At 32.5% G+C, this 17,117-nt stretch overlaps 1 protein-coding gene across 2 annotated transcripts; it reads left to right on the plus strand.

Moving 5' to 3' along the window:
• Positions 1–1,418: 1,418 nt before the first annotated feature.
• LOC116841526 (laminin subunit gamma-1) lies at positions 1,419–16,849 on the plus strand. Of its 2 annotated transcripts, XM_032809567.1 has the most exons (22): positions 1,443–1,562; positions 1,727–1,829; positions 3,465–3,723; positions 4,843–5,144; positions 5,247–5,452; positions 6,129–6,232; positions 7,291–7,479; positions 7,668–7,893; positions 8,689–9,118; positions 9,450–9,996; positions 10,217–10,402; positions 10,772–11,190; positions 11,512–11,782; positions 11,987–12,165; positions 12,381–12,511; positions 12,715–12,825; positions 13,455–13,653; positions 13,775–14,012; positions 14,130–14,305; positions 14,521–14,703; positions 14,986–15,103; positions 15,418–16,849. In XM_032809567.1, exons 3-22 carry the CDS (start codon positions 3,507–3,509, stop codon positions 15,651–15,653), a joined length of 4,668 nt encoding a protein of 1,555 aa, XP_032665458.1. In that variant the 5' UTR covers positions 1,443–1,562; positions 1,727–1,829; positions 3,465–3,506; the 3' UTR covers positions 15,654–16,849. The 2 variants fall into 2 exon arrangements, with proteins under 2 accessions (XP_032665457.1, XP_032665458.1); XM_032809566.1 differs by having other exon boundaries at positions 1,419–1,829.
• Positions 16,850–17,117: the final 268 nt, after the last annotated feature.

The raw sequence follows: 17,117 nt of genomic DNA on the forward strand, positions 1-17,117 counted from the left end.
GAAGTAATATTTATTTAGAAAAATACATTGCAGAATAAAATATTTATTTAAAATAATACATTACAGAAAAATACTGTGTAAGGCAGATTTTCCTTTTTAAGCCTACAAGCGTGTCGACCGCTCTAATTGGCTGTCGGATAATTAATTTGTGGAGTACTTGGAAAAAAAGTTAAGGACTTTAGGAGGATTCTATCCACCGGCCAATCGACACATCCGACAATACTTGTCGTACGACGCATGTATTATTAGCCTAACACAAGTTGATGAAAATTATAAATGTGAATATGTTAAACTTAATTACTAGAGTTAAGTAATTACTAGAAGATTTACAGTTTTATTGGTCAACACCTAATAAATTTATTCACTTTTAACAATTTTTACTATGTTATGTTAAAGGAGTCGTAAACAAATGCTGAGTTAACTTTGGAGACCATATACGACGAGAGCGCGAAGTACTGCCTCTGTGCGTAAATGGGTGAGGCTCAATTGCACACCACCAACCGGTGTTCTATTTTATCCAGTGAAAAACTAATGCACTAGATAAAGCAGAGCACCAGTTGGTGGTGTGCAATTGGGTCTGTGTGCAACTGGGCCTTATCTAACATCATAAGTAATACAATTTTGAGAATCAAGACCCAATATTCTTGAAAAATATCGTATATGTACTATGTTTATATGAAAAGCTATAGTTCATGTTACATATACTATAGTTCTTCATCGAAATATTGGCTTGAAGGTCTTTTTCTCTTTAAAAATATCACATACAATATTTCTATGAAAAACTATAATTTATGTCGCGTATATTGTGCATTTTTGAAAAATATTTTATTAACGATACTTTATTTTAATTTTACTAACAATATTTTATTAACAATATTTCGATGAAAAGTTATAGTTTATGTAATATAAATTATAACTTTTCATAAAAATATTGTATGTGATATTTTTCGAAAATAAAGTCGGAGGGGTCGTATTCTTGAAAAATATTGCATACGATATTTTGATGAAAAGCTGTAGTATACGTAATATGAACTATAGTTTTTCATGGAAATATCATATGTTAAGTTTTTGAGAATAAGACCGCAGGGGTTGTATTCTTGAAAAATATTATATACGATATTTTTTAAGAACAAAGCTGCAGATCTCGTTAAAATTAATGTTCATATATTTACGTGTACATTACTGGATTTGTTCAGAAAACATAGCTGATTAGTGAGCGGTCAGTGATTATTGGTCCTTACTGTTAGATCCCTAACTTTAGACCAATTACGTTGACTAATTACTCAATCGTTGTGCAACAGTTGTGTTTTCTGAACGCACCCTATTTCTTTGCGCATGCGTAAGTAACCTATCTTGTCGTAAGCTGGCGAGAATGAGCAGGGGAGTGCGTGGGAGGTAAAGAGAGGTATAGATACAATACAAATACGGGAGAACGTATACCTCGCAGCATATGAGTGCGCCGTTGCTCATCGGTTGCTCATTTCGTTGCAGGTTACGCGGCGGTCCAATTTCTTTCGAAGAATCGGGAGATGCATCGCGTTCGATAATAACGATTGACAGTGGTGAGTGATCCTCGCCGCTGCATAACGTCACTTCGAAATTGTATTTTCACACTTGATTACGAGCAGTGAGAAAAGGTTCAGTGAGTGAAGTTCTGGACGCTGAACTTTTTCTGTGTAAAAATGCAAGTGACTAAGGTATCTCTGTTGTTGCTGCTTGCTGGAAGCTGCGCGCTCGCCAATCCTGAGCCCTCGGAAGAGCTGTTCAGCCGTTTGCAACCGAGGACCCGTAAAGAGGACAAGTGTTACGATGAGAACGGCAAGCCTCAGGTTTGTCATTAAGATTGTTATTGCATACTTGTCATTTTTTTCAACTTATTTATGTTAATAGTATTGTATTAATTTTTTTATTAAATCTAGCATGTGTTTTATATTTAATGTTTAATACTTTTTCGTTGCTCATTAACAGTATTTATTAAAATTTCTTATATTTTATAACATTTTACTATATCTCTGTAGAAAAATTATGATTTATAGTAAAATACATTCAGTCATCTTTTGTTAATTTTCATTTCTATTTTCAATAAATTCATGATATTTTCAGTGAAACTTTTCTACCAGGATACATTTGTCAATTGCAGAATTATATATATATATAAAAAAAAACTTTTATACTTGCTTAAAAAGTATACATTAGGTAAATAAGAAGATCATTTGTGTTCAGGATTAACTTGCTGCTATTCAGACAGTAATTGATGAATTTTGTTGCTATTGAGCCTCAAATGCTCTTGCTATATTTTTTTAGTGCATATGAAGAAGAAATTTTAAGAAAAGTGCAAAGTTATTGTATTTACCAAAACTTCTTTTGCAGTTATATGATACAGTACATATGAAATTTTATAAATTTCAGGATGAATAAAAGTGTAAAGTTAGTCAGGATGAAGAGAAATATAAAATTGGTCTGTACGTGAATGGCTCCCCTATTCACTTTAAGAGTTAATATTTTATTATTACTTTTAAGCAAAATATTTTATAATAGAAAATATTCTTTGTGTGCAACGTTTAGTATTGCTTGTAGCTTTGGATTTCGGGAGTATGTTAAAAGAATTAAAAGAATGGGTTATCACAAGGGTTCCAAGTTGCTTGAACTCACGAAGATAACTGGTCCATGATATACATGAATAGATAACATTCCCAAGTCCGAGAGATGCTTTCTACAATCCTTTTCTATTTATATTTACTAAAAACTTTAAACATTTAGAAAATATCACAATACTAATATCAATACTAATATCAACAGACAATATCAACTTTTACATTTTTCTTATTTCTTATTTTTTAACTCACTATTTTTTAGTGTAAGTCTTGATTGGCTGGAGAAATAACAATAATGTTGAAAAATAAATTGATATAAAAAAAAGTAATTTTGAAAAACAATGAAATGAATAAAAAAATACTTAAAAAATAATTTTGCATTTATTTGGATTAATGCTGCAATTCTAAACAGAATCGTAAGATTTGTACCTTGCTTCCATAAAATTCGTAAGACCTTATGAGTAGATGTATAATTCTAAATATCTAGGATTTCACGTAATTTACAATGTTTATAAGTGATTGTACAGTATGATACATATAGGTTGCTTTCCAACAAGAGATACAAGTCGACACAAGTATCATCCTATCTTTACTCACTAAATGTGGAACAAAGATAGAATGATGTTTGTGTCGACTTGTGTCTCTTGTTGGAAAGCAATCATAGAGAATTGTAGATCTACTTACAAGTTCTTACGAATTTTACGAGAACAAATTACAAAACTTACGATTCTGTTTAAAATTGCATAAGATGGATTGTAGTAACGTCGTTTATTCATTAACAAAATATACACAAAAATATAGAAAAGAGAATATAAATATAAAAAATATAATTTAAGTATAAAAAAAAGAAATTTTTCATTCATATTTCAGAGATGTATACCACCGTTCGAGAACGCGGCGTTCAACGTGCCGATGGAGGCAACTAACACATGTGGCGACGATCATCCAACGGAGTTTTGCAAGCAAACGGGCGTGCAAAAAAAGTCGTGCGAGATGTGTCAACGGGGTGATCACTCAGCCACCTATCTCACCGATCATGATAACAATGACAACGCCACATGGTGGCAGTCCAGCACCATGTATGAAGGCATTGAATATCCCAATCAGGTTAATCTTACCTTGCATTTGGGTATGTCATTCTTCAATATTTATTACCATTAAATGCATTCATTAATATTAATGATATTACAATTAGAAAAACGAGAATTTAGGATCTATAATGTTTGTCAGTGTTTAATTTATTAAAAAATTTTGCATAGAATAAATATAATAAAAAGTTGACGAGATATAGTTTCTGATTATATGTCTAAAATATATAAGATCACATTAATCTGTTGCTATATTTGTTATAATTTTTTCAAATGATATTTTTGTAATGACTTAAAATATTAACAAACGTGATATAAATAGTATGAAATAGTATTATGAACATACGATACCAGAATATCACGCTGACAGACGTTTATTCATCTCTGTCCCCTTCTCTCTCTCTCTCTCTCTCTCTCTCTCTCTCTCTCTCTCTCTCTCATATACTCACTCACTTTCTCATTGCCATCCTACTTCCTTATCTATGAGGATGTGCGATGAGATAAATCTTATAGCGGATGATGGAGAAATACGCGAGACTACTTCTCGAGAGCATTAGAGCCATATGAGGAATTGTTTTGCATAACAATAATTTTATTAAATAATATGGGACAAATGTTCATTTTATGTAGTTGATGATAATGTAGTTAATGATAATTAATTATATTCTACAATTTGATATTATTTTGTCATTCTATATTTTATGTATGTAAATTTTTAAATTGTGATTTCATAAAATTCGCGTAATTGTTTGATTAACTTTCATTTTTTAATTTTTTTGAGTTGTTCTTTTCAAATTATTTAACTATTTAATCGGTGTCCCCGCTTAGTTAGTTTTAAACGTTTTTAGAGATAATGAAAGAGAGAAAATTTTATTATAATATATACCATATGTGCATCCCATCTGTATACCATATGTGTACTCACTGAAATATTCTTTCATCTCCTCCTCTTATATATTGTCGCTTATATGGTTACATTAACATACTCTGAGAACTGAGAAGACAATGTTGATGTTGATTTAAAAAAACGATTTATACTACAAAATTCCTTATCTCTTGCAATATACTTATTCTATTAGAATGATACTTATAAATAGCTATTACTTATAGAATAATTATTTATTACTTTATAATAATGTGTGATTTGAATGGGTTTATAGGTAAGACATTCGATATAACGTATGTAAGAGTACTGTTCGAATCCCCACGACCAGAGAGTTGGGGAATTTACAAACGGAAGAATGAGAAGTCGACGTGGGAACCGTATCAGTTCTATTCGGCCACGTGCAGAGACACATACGAATTACCCGAATCGAAAGAAACCGTGCGCGGTGACGATACCCGCGTATTATGTACATCGGATTTCTCTGACATCTCACCTCTTACCAAGGGTACCGTCGCCTTTTCTACCTTGGAGGGTCGGCCTTCCGCCTATTATTTCGATACCAATCCTGAACTTCAGGTAATTTAATTTTCTTCAATAATATTCATCGAAGTTTTACTTTACATAATCTCTCTCGCTCTCCCTCTCCTCTTTTATTATAAATATTATTACATCTTATAGGAATGGGTACAAGCGACAGATTTGAGAATCACTTTGGATAGATTGAACACGTTTGGCGATGAAGTTTTTGGTGACTCGCACGTATTGAAATCTTACTATTACGCTATCGCCGATGTGGCAGTTGGCGCAAGATGCGCCTGCAATGGTCACGCCGGGGAATGTGTCAACAGTACTAGTGTGGACGGTAGAACTCGTCGAGTGTGCCGGTAAAATGATTCGTTTCTCAGCAATTTTACCGATGAAGTATTATTAAAGATTGTCAGTCCTAAGTAAATTTTCGAGGCACATTTACCTTTACGAACCCTTCTACCCTTCTACGGTCGTTAAAAGAGGATGATCTTATTGATTTTAGTTATTCGAAATAAATACGTACATTCAATGTGTACATGAAGTATTAATTTTATAACTATTTTGAGATGTTTAATCGTTATGTATACCTACAGACCTATACAGACTTAATAAAATATTATATATTAGATATTTCTATGAAACTGAATTTCTGCAGTTATCATCAAATTTTGCATAAATTTGTTGATAGAAATCATTAAATATCCAAGTTTTTTATTGAGCTAAATCCCGTAAGACCAACGGTCTTTAATATTATTTCGTCGATGACAATACGTTTCTCATTACACACGCACGTACGCATGCACGCACACATACACAATGATGAATATATTTTTTATAAGAATGCTCGGTTTAGTTGCAATAAATTATACTCTCGATTGTAACGATAACTGTAATAATTATCTAACAATGAGAGATTAACAATTGTATTTTTCTAATAGTAAATTTATAACAGTGTCAATTTTTAATTTTTCTATAGTGTATTTCCTGGTTATCTTTTTGACTAGATTGAAAATTAATAAATCAATGCTGTAGGTGCGAGCACAATACCGCCGGTCCAGATTGCAATGAGTGTCTACCCTTTTATAACGATGCGCCATGGGGTCGAGCTACTACCACGGATGCACACGAATGTAAACGTAAGTAATTATCTTCGTATTTTTATGTCAATTTATCATTATCTAAAAAGGAATTTCTATATATAATTAAGACAAATATATAATTAAGACAAATATATAATTAAGACAAAACATTAAATTGTTAATTGTATAGGAGAATTTGATAAAATTAAAGATATGTTGGCGGGAAGATTAATTATTAATTGATTATTGACCAAATATCAAATTTCCAAAAAAAGCGTTTATCTAACTAAAATATGTCAAGGACTAAAATTTCAAATTTATTTTGAATTTATTTAATTTAAAATTTAAATTTTAGTTTAAACTTGTGAATTTCGGAGATTAGTTTTTATACGATGGTCCTGCTAAGCGAGATGACCATAAGCGACGGTATTGGTTCGATGTTACCTTTTACGTACTGACCGGCTTTACCTTTAACGTGCATCTCTCTGCTGCGTTCGCGAGTGGGGATGGGCAAGATGCAATGTACTTCTCTTTGCACTCGTTACATCGCCATTTGCCACGATAAAAGACGTATCTGTTTCTGTCTTTCTGTCGAAACCTCCGAAACTCGCTAAACAATAAAACTTGTCCAAAAAATAGATTTTCAAAAAGTCTAACAATTTTTTCTCCAAGAAGTTTATAATAAAAAAGCGAGTGTATAAAAATCGGATGAATATTCGTGTAAAGAATATAGAAATCCAGAATGATCGTAATTTAAAGTGCCAGTGTCTTGAAATAACTCATTTTTAATTGATTTCTGTGAAAATTGTTATACTGGAAAAATGAGATTGTTGATGTTATTGATAATAATAAGATGTATAACAAAATGCGTCGCATGGAATAGACTTCCCCTTTGGTATTCGAGATCTGGTAATTGATTGTTTTATAACATATTTTATTATAATATATTATATAATGTTTATAGTATATAATATAGTATAATGTATATAGTATATAACAGTATATAACATAGTATTTTAAAATAATTATTCAATAAAATATTATTATTTATATTAAAACACTTTTTATACACGTGCGTGCAAATAATACTAAACTATTAATCGATTTTTTTACAGCTTGCAATTGCAATGACTACTCGGACAGGTGTTATTTTGATAAAGAACTGTACAAGTTGACGGGTCATGGGGGTCATTGCTTGGATTGTCAAGCGAATCGTGATGGCGCTAATTGCGAACGGTGTCGTGAAAATTATTACCAACGACCTGAAGATAATTACTGTATCGCCTGCAACTGCAACGAGATCGGTATGTGTGCAATTCTTTCTATGGAAGCTTTTTCGATGATTATCATAAGTAAGCTTTACGAATTGATATTACAAATAATCATTTTTACTTGTTTCGTCAAAAAAAGATGAAATTTAAAAATTTTCTCGGAATTTTTATGATTATTTATTTTATTGTTATTAAAGATAATTATTGTAATTGATAATCAGGTTCGAGAAGTCTGCAATGTAATAGCGAAGGCAAGTGCCAGTGTAAACCAGGTGTGACAGGAGATAAATGTGATCGTTGCGCACCTAATTTCTACAATTTTGGTTCATCGGGTTGTACCTCGTGTGAGTGCAGTCTCGCAGGATCGGAGGGAAACAGTCCTAGTTGTGATTCGGTCACAGGAGTCTGTGTTTGTAAAGAAAACGTCGAAGGAAAACGCTGCAGAGAGTCAGTACTGCTTGCTTTATCTATAATTAATATTGGAATATTTAGATTAAAAAATGAAAAGGGGTTATTATTATTCGATAATTGAGATATGAGAATGTAAGAACGATGTTTGGAACTCATGGCGATTGGATGTAGTGCACACTAAACCCGATATCAGTTTATTTTTGTATTTAAAATCATCTTAGATTTACCTCCAGAAATGCTCTGTATCAATCAAACGATTTGCACAGCATCTGAAGATAAATTTAAGACAATCATAAATATAAGGTCTGACTATGAATACTGCCTTAATGGATATTAGTGCGCACTAGTGTATCCAATCGAAATTGCTATCAGACTAATAGAAACCTTTATTATTTGGGAGGAACTATCAGACTAATAGAAACCTTATTATTCAGAAGGAACTTTATTATTATTTACATTTATTATTTAGAAGGAACTTTTATTAAAATAATTTTAAGGTTAAATACACTTTAAACAACGTTAATCATACTCTTTGCTTTTTCATTTAATTTATAAAGTGTCCAAATCTATATTTTTAATTTTTTAAATTTTACTAATACAGTAATAATGGGCTCCTAAATGTACAATCATTAAATATAACCAGCCAATAAGAAATAATACAGGATATATGTTACAAAATATACTTTCTTATATATACATATGTAAAATCGAAAGATTTTGCATCCTATATTTTGTGTCAGCACTTATTGGCTGGTTTAGTGAAGATTTTTATATTTTATTTAATTATATTTATTTTGTTATAACTATACATACACATATATACATATACAGATGTCGTCCAGGCTTCTTCAACTTAGCAGTAGAGAATGAATTCGGCTGTACGCCGTGCTTCTGCTATGGTCATTCTGCTGTTTGTCGATCAGCCACCGGCTACTCCAAGCTCGTCATCGAGAGTATGTTTGTCAGAGGAAACGAACGCTGGTCCGCTATGGTGGTCGGCAATCAGATCCCGGTACACTACGATGCACTAACGCAAACCATTTCTGTAACCGCATTGAGCCGTGACAACGTTTACTTCCTCGCTCCCGATAGATTCCTAGGGGATCAACGAGCGTCATACAATCAAGATCTGTCCTTTTCATTGAGGATAGGAGAAACCGGCCCAGCAGTCACGGCGCGAGACGTGATTCTCGAAGGTGCAAACGGTGGACAAATCACACAGGCCATCTTTGGACAGAATAATCGACCACCAACCATCAAAGTAAGATTTCTATATTTTTATTCTTCTCTATATTTTCTATTATTATATATTCATAGTAAGTCCTCTCAAATATCACGTAAAAATATCCGACTATATGAAAGGTTATATAACGCTTTTCTTTGTTTTGTTATGTTCGTTGTTGTTTCATTTGTTTTTTTACTTTGCTTATTACATACAAAATATTAGAATACTAGAATTTAATATATGCACATACACACACACACACGCGCGCGCGCGCGCACACGCACACGCACACGCACGCACACACACACACAAAACTAAAATTAATATTTAAATTTGACACGTGACACTGATGCAATTTTTGTTGCAGCGTCAGGAATTTCAATTTAAATTGCACGAACATTCGAGCTATGGCTGGCAACCTCAACTTTCTTCTCGAGCCTTTATGTCAATCTTGTCAAACCTGACGGCTATTAAAATCCGCGGCACATACACTAATCAAGGTCGAGGCTTTTTTGACGACGTGAAATTAGAAACAGCGCATCGTGGTGCCGCTGGTGAACCTGCTGATTGGGTGGAACATTGTCAGTGTCCTCACGGTTACGTCGGTCAATTCTGCGAGTCCTGCGCGCCAGGATTTCATCACGATCCGCCTAACGGTGGCCCGTTCGCTCTTTGCGTATCCTGTAATTGCAATGGTCACGCTGATATCTGTGAAGCTGAGACAGGACAGTGTATCTGTCAGCACAATACGGCCGGTGACAATTGTGAGCTATGCGCCCGCGGCTTTTATGGACATCCGTTAAGAGGAACGCCCGACGATTGCCAATCGTGCCCTTGCCCTGATAACGGACCTTGCATTCTTCTAGGAAGCAATCCCGATCCCATCTGCTCTGAATGCCCTATCGGCAGAACCGGTGAGTGATTAATATATCTTAAATAAAATCTTATATTAACTAAGATATATTTAATTTTTTAATCAATTATATTAATATACTTTATTATATGTGTGATTAATATACACACTTTAATATACTTTAATATATGATTAATATACTTTAATATTTTCTTCTTATATGATATTTACTACTAATTTATTAAGCATTACAATTTAATAAAATATTTATCTTTTTTTAGGACCTAGATGCGAAACGTGTTCAGACGGTTACTTTGGAAATCCTGAGGAAGGCTTAGCTTGTCGTCTTTGCGATTGCAATAACAATATTGACTTAAACGCTGTGAGAAATTGTAATCACGAGACTGGAGAGTGTCTCAAGTGCGTTAACAACACGGCAGGGTTTCATTGCGACGAATGTCTACCTGGTACTTTGATATAATTTATTTCCACCTATAATACTACACACACACACGCACACGTATATGTATATTATATATATGTATTATATATGTATACTATATATGTATATATTATGTATGTATATGGGAAATTTTTTTTGGTATACTGTTTGCATTGTCTTTCCGCCTCCCATGGGCATTTATGCATTTTGGTGATACTCGCTGCTAAAAGGCTCGCGCGGTCAACCGACTGCGCAATCGTGCGTTTAGCTTTCGTCTTATTGCATCATGCGTGCTTTAGTGGGCTAATATATAATATTTAATATATAAATTAAAATTTAACATTTCTTTATTATTTTACATAATTAAAAATTATTTATTTAATCTGTCACACAGGATATTACGGGGATGCATTATCGGATCGTAAAGAGGACGGGTGTAAGTTATGTCAGTGTTATCCACCGGGCACATTGGAATTGGACGATGGTAGAGTTATGCCATGTGACCAATTGACAGGACACTGTGCGTGTAAGCCGCATGTAATCGGTCGGAATTGTGACCGATGCGAAGAGGGCTATTATCATATTATGAGTGGCGAAGGCTGCACGCCCTGCAACTGTGACTTCGAGGGTTCATACAATCGAACTTGTGACCCTATCACCGGTCAATGTCAGTGTAGAGTAGGTGTCACTGGACAACATTGTGATACATGCGAGCCATATCAGTACGGATTCAGCCGAGAAGGCTGCAAGCCTTGTGATTGCGATAGCATTGGCTCTCAGGATTTGCAATGCGACGCCAGCGGACAGTGTCCTGTAGGTATACATTTAAGATAAAAGATATTATAGACACTTTTCATATCTTCAAAAGCTATCAAGATATTTCTGATCAAAAATTTTATAAAATTAACGTGACACGTAAATAAGCTGTACTAATGTACAACCAAGAGTGAGAAATAAAAGAGAAATAAGATATACAAGAGCCATCGACGCTACGTCACATGCGCTTGATATTGTCAAATATTATTATCTTCCTATAATTTAAATTCAATTCCTATTAAACATCTACGAATGGTTTTTATATGTTTTATTTTTCTCACATAAAGTTAACGCTATATATTTGATGATTGTTGGTAGTGTCTGGCGAACGTAGAAGGTAGACGCTGCGATCGTTGTAAAGAGAATAAGCACAACCGCCAAAATGGATGCGTGGAATGTCCAGATTGTTATAATCTTGTGCAATCGGCCGTCAACGATCATAGGAGACATTTGGCCGAATTGGAGAACACCCTGAAGAAAATTAACAGCAGTCCTACTGTCATCAATGATTCGGACTTCGAAAAGGAACTCAAGAACGTTCAAGATAGAGTCAGAGCATTATTGAATGTTGCCATACAAGGATCCGGCAGTAATTATTGTTGTCTTTTATTATTATTACTGTTATTTTTTAAATATACTTTACATTTGTCTAAATGTAGACAAAATCATTATATTAACACAAACTTTTTTTCGAGTCGATATGTTAAAATCACAAGTTTCGTAATCAATATTATATAAAATAAACTTTCTATTATATTATATTTATTATTATTTAGACGTCTCCTTTTATCAGGTGAGAATAAAACGCTAGTAGAGCAGCTGGACGAGTTACGTGAGCAGCTCAACGCAATCGACAAAATCTACCAGACAGTGAATGTAACAGCGAATGATGCACGCGACATTATCAAGGAAGGCCTCATAAATATTGACGAAGCTGAAAAAGTGCTAGATAAGACATACGAGCAATTGACGGTAAGCAAAACTTTACTGAACCTGTTTTTGAGAGCTAAATTGTATTTGGACTCCAATAGAGTTAGGATTCAAGACTGTTTTAAAATATTTTCAATTTTTCTCCAAATTTATTTTGTTGTTGAAAATATTACAAAGATTTGGAAAGAAATTTTCTCAAAATCGATAGAAGAGAAAAGAGACAATGCAATTATTTGTTCTAATTACGCGAATAAAAGGAAGCAGAGGATTACTTGGCTACGGACGGAGCAAGCGCTCTCCAAGACGCGAAATTGCGCGCGAAACAGGTCGGTCAGGAAAACCAGCAGATGACAGAAATCGCACAGGAAGCCCGTTTGCTCGCAGATGTGTATGTATTTTGCGTTATTAATTTTCTCGAAGTTACTTTTATTTGAAGAATTTTTATTTTTTAGTAATTATATAAATTTTATTCAAACTAAGATATTGATTACTTTTTTATTATTGCTAATATTAAATAATATATAATTAATACAAATATTTTATATAATATTTTAATTATTCTTTCTGATATATTGGCACTATCTTTTTCAGAAACACCAATGAAGCTAAGAAGCTTTACATGTTGGCTGAACAAGCTCGAAATACTACATTGGAAGCGTACAATCTCGCGAAGCATGCGATATCTAAGTATTCCAATATTACGTAAGTAACTACGCATTTTCTACTACTTGTGTGTGTGTGTGTGTGTCTGTATACAGGGTGACCCAGACTTTCCTCCGCATATTTTGTGAAAATGTAAAGTCAAGGTGAACAAAAAAGTCTTATACAGTTTTACGATATTTGCAATAGTCGAGATATTAATTAAAGAAGATTGTTAAATAATTACGTACGATATGGTAGATGAACTGCGGTGGCGCCGTCTATCTTTGTATACTTATACATTAAGTCATCTGAACAAAAAAGTCTTCTACCATTTTGCAAATAACCACATAGATTTTTAAAATATTAATTAAAGAAAATTGTTACATATGATTGTGTACCATAATACACAAATTTTCTTTAATTAATATCTAAAAATTTATGTGATGATTTGCAAATTAGTAGAAGCCTTTTTTGTTCAGTTTGACTTTTGTTTAGATTTATTCACATATATGTAACAAAGTAAAACGTATAAGTATATGTAGAAGTGATGTATATGTATACTACACACACACGCACATGCACACACACAGCACATATATTTTTTTATTTTTAGTATAATTTATGTTTAATTTATAATTTTCACTGGTCTGTAAACGTACGATACATATATATTGGAAACAATTTTGCAGTGACGAAATAAGAGGATTGGAAAATAAGTTAGCACAATTGGAGGATCGTATGGACGAAGTAAGAAATCTCATTGCTATCGCGGCCAACAAGTCTTCAATTGTTTCTCAAGAAGCCATAGATTTATTAATTCTCGATCTAACTCTCCCGCTTGTCGATATCGAGCAACTGCGGCAGCAAGTAGAAAACGTCAACAATGAGGTGACTTACGATATCGTGTTATTTAGATTTATTTACATAATTTAGCATTTTATTAATTTAATTTTTATGTCTCTAGATGTAAATAATTTAAGTGACTTATATAATCTATTTATTAAAATAGGGTGTAAAGATCAAAGAACAAGCGCAACTTTTGTTAGAAGAAAACGAAAATCTTATAAACGAAATGATCGAGAAAGTGAGGAAAAGTCAAGAGCTCCTGGAACGAGCTCAAGATCAACAAGCGGCGACAGCCGAGCTACTGGCCGAATTAGATCAAGCCAACGCAACAGCGAACGACGCCGTTAATCGTGGCGACCAAACACTGAAAGAAGCTCAGGAAACTCTGAAAAAATTAGGAGGTAAATTCCCTAGAAAAAGAAAAGTTCGAAGAAATTTAAAGATATAACAAGATACGTTAAACAGTATTGTAAACACTGAAATGTATAAAAAGAATATTTAAATGAAACTAATTTTAGAATTCGACGCCGAGGTGCAACGCGAGCGTGTGAAGGCGCAGAATACTTTAAAGGATATACAAAGCATCAAAGAATTGATCGACATCGCTAGCGTGCAGGCGGAAGAAGTAGAGAGAGCGCTAAACGGGTCGGAAGACAATGCAAAGAATGCGCATGAAATAGCACAAAATGCTCAGGTAAGAGAAATTGTTGTGAGCTTTTATATATATATATATATATATATATATATATATATATATATATATATATATATGTATATCTTGGATGCTCTGTATATCGTATTTTCGTATTTTTCACAAGTGTTCTGGAAAGTTTCATTTATTTGCAAATATTTTATATCTTATAATTTCTATTTTCTTATTGTACTTCTCTATAATTTACGTTATTTTAGATTTATGCGGACAAAGCAAGCATAAACGCGAATGACATCAGAATGGAAGCAAATAAAACGAAGATTGAAGCTCTGCGACTTGGTAATGAGGCTGAAAAGCTCCATCAGAGGGTAGATATCACAGACACAATGATGAGGCAGTATGAGATCCAAGTGGTTAAGGACTCAAACGTCGCCACGGAGGTGAGAGATAAATAAATAAAATTTATCGAAATAATAAGACCGAAAGTAATAAAACCGATTTGAAATATAAAATGACGTGCTATGTGATAGAGATGTCGTTATATAATTAAATGTAAATAAAAGTAGACTTATATATCTTTATTATATTTAGATTTAATTATATAACGGGAAGCGTTACAAATAATAAATATAAAAATATGTATTTCCCTGTAATATTAAATTTAAACAGATATTGTTTATGATTATAAATTTTATTTTTTTAAACTTATGATTTATTCCTAGGCAAACCACAAAGTTGGTCAGGCGAAAATAAATGTAACTCAAGCCATGCATCAAGTCGATAAGGCCTTATTCGAAGTAGCTGAGATTATCAAAGAGCTAGAAAATCTACCTGAAATCGGTGAGTTTCTTATAGTTATTTTCTTTAAATCTTATATAATTTCTTATATATTCTTATATATTTCTTATATATTTTTACGTATTATATATTTGTTATATATTTCTTATATATATTATATTAATCTTATATATTTTAATTCTATTTTTTAACTTATACATTTTATTTGCATGTAAAAATTCTAAAATTTTTGTCAAGTATTTTAATTCATTTTAAATACTTTTTGCTGTAAAAAGTTTAGAATGACAAATAATTTAAAAAATATTTAATATGATAATTACATAATTACAATAATCATGTTTTATTTTTTAATCCAGACGATGCCGATCTAAATCGATTGGAGGAGCGGCTAGCGGCTGCTGAGAAAGAGATTAAAGCAGCCAATTTGGACCAGCGAATTCGCGCTTTAACGGATGCTAAGAATCTGCAAACACAGTGGGTAAAAAACTTTGAAAGCGAGGTCAATAGATTACGAATTGAAGTGGAAAATATCGACGACATCCGCAAAGTTCTGCCGGTTGATTGTTATCAGCGAGTTCGCCTCGAGCCCTGAAGTGCCTTTCTTTTTTTTATAATTGCATCATTTTATACCAAAGATTTTTTTATAATATATACACAGGGGTTTGTCGTCACTTTTTATCCACTATCGTTCAGCATTTATATTTGTTATAACTATTACTAATTTCGATACCTGTATAAATATGTATATAGTGTCTGTATACATCTGTAACAAGTCACTGCCATATTATTGCATTTAAAACAATCTAAAATCTAAGAATTTCAAGAAACAATCATGTAAATGTAGAATATTATTCTTCAGCATTTTCAAAATGAAATATTTTTAAATAATAAGACAATTAATCGATTTTTATAACAATATTATAGAAATCTATTTTGTAAAAATATATAACGAAATTTTTTTACATAATCTTAGAAATTTCTGAGTATACACTATCTGGCATGATAGCCTTAATTTACTAAGTCTAGTTTTCTCCAAATAAATTTCTTGATTATGCACAATGTATATATATATATTCGTGTATTATGACTGCTAGTTTTTCCGACGGAGTCACTTCCTCGAAATAATTAACAATTATGATGCACGAATATGTATACATATAGCGCGTAAATTTGTTTAAGTGGAGAAGTAGAATGTTAGTAAACTAAATATTAAATATTATGACTAAATATTAAGACTATTATGTCGAGTTGTATACAATTGAGTTAATATTAAGAATAACGTCCATCTCCTTGACATATTTTGATATAAAATTATCAAATATTGCAGTACTACCAAATTATACAAATTGTTAAAATTAGTCGAATAATTTAAATTACTCAAATTTATGTTTCTCAAAATGTACTTAATCATTGTTTAAAAGCGATTGAAGTAATAGTGAAACATATTTTTTTTATCAACATTTGTTGAAAACAGAATATATATTTACAACTTAGGACTGTATTCCCACACAGTAGAAATGTCCTGAATATATCATAGGGATATTCTACAGATATTGAGATATCTTTATAATATTCTTATGATGTATTCGAGACATTTCTCCTGTGTGGGTTATATAATATTTTAGAGAATCTCATTACGCATACAATCAAGATTATATTTCACGTGGCAGTATGCTCACAATATTTTATTATAAGAAGATGAAGAAAGCATGTTTATATAAGTTTAACATTATATGTACAGATTCTACTGCTTTGAGATAATAAATATTTTAAAAGTGGTAACAATTATTTTTTATACTTGCCTAATATTAGTGTACACATACAGTATCAAAGTTATTGTTATTGTTCGGGAATTGAGCGAGTCTCCGATCAATCCGGAAACTAGATCTGCCCAGTGTAGGGCATGGCACGCGAGAGGAGGATAATGAAGGTTGGCATGCACTAAAGAAACGTTACTTTGATTTCCGCGAAACACTCGCCTTTGTTTAGGTGAAGATTATAAGTTCATTTGCGAGATGATCTAGGTGAGCGAAAAAGCCACTCGTTTGTAGTCGGA

Source organism: Odontomachus brunneus, unplaced genomic scaffold (genome assembly GCF_010583005.1).
Source record: "Odontomachus brunneus isolate Ranch 3 - 2012 unplaced genomic scaffold, Obru_v1 Obru_scaffold_016, whole genome shotgun sequence".
In the NCBI taxonomy this organism is placed as follows: Eukaryota; Metazoa; Arthropoda; class Insecta; order Hymenoptera; family Formicidae; genus Odontomachus; species Odontomachus brunneus.

What these genes read in the sequence shown, in the direction of transcription:
- LOC116841526 (XM_032809566.1), top strand. Translation starts at nt 1,683, where the DNA reads ATGCAAGTGACTAAGGTATCTCTGTTGTTGCTGCTTGCTGGAAGCTGC. An exon ending in ATGAGAACGGCAAGCCTCAG is followed by an intron (nt 1,830 to 3,464) that starts GTTTGTCATTAA and finishes TTCATATTTCAG; the next exon opens with AGATGTATACCACCGTTCGA. An exon ending in AGACATACGAGCAATTGACG is followed by an intron (nt 12,166 to 12,380) that starts GTAAGCAAAACT and finishes CGCGAATAAAAG; the next exon opens with GAAGCAGAGGATTACTTGGC.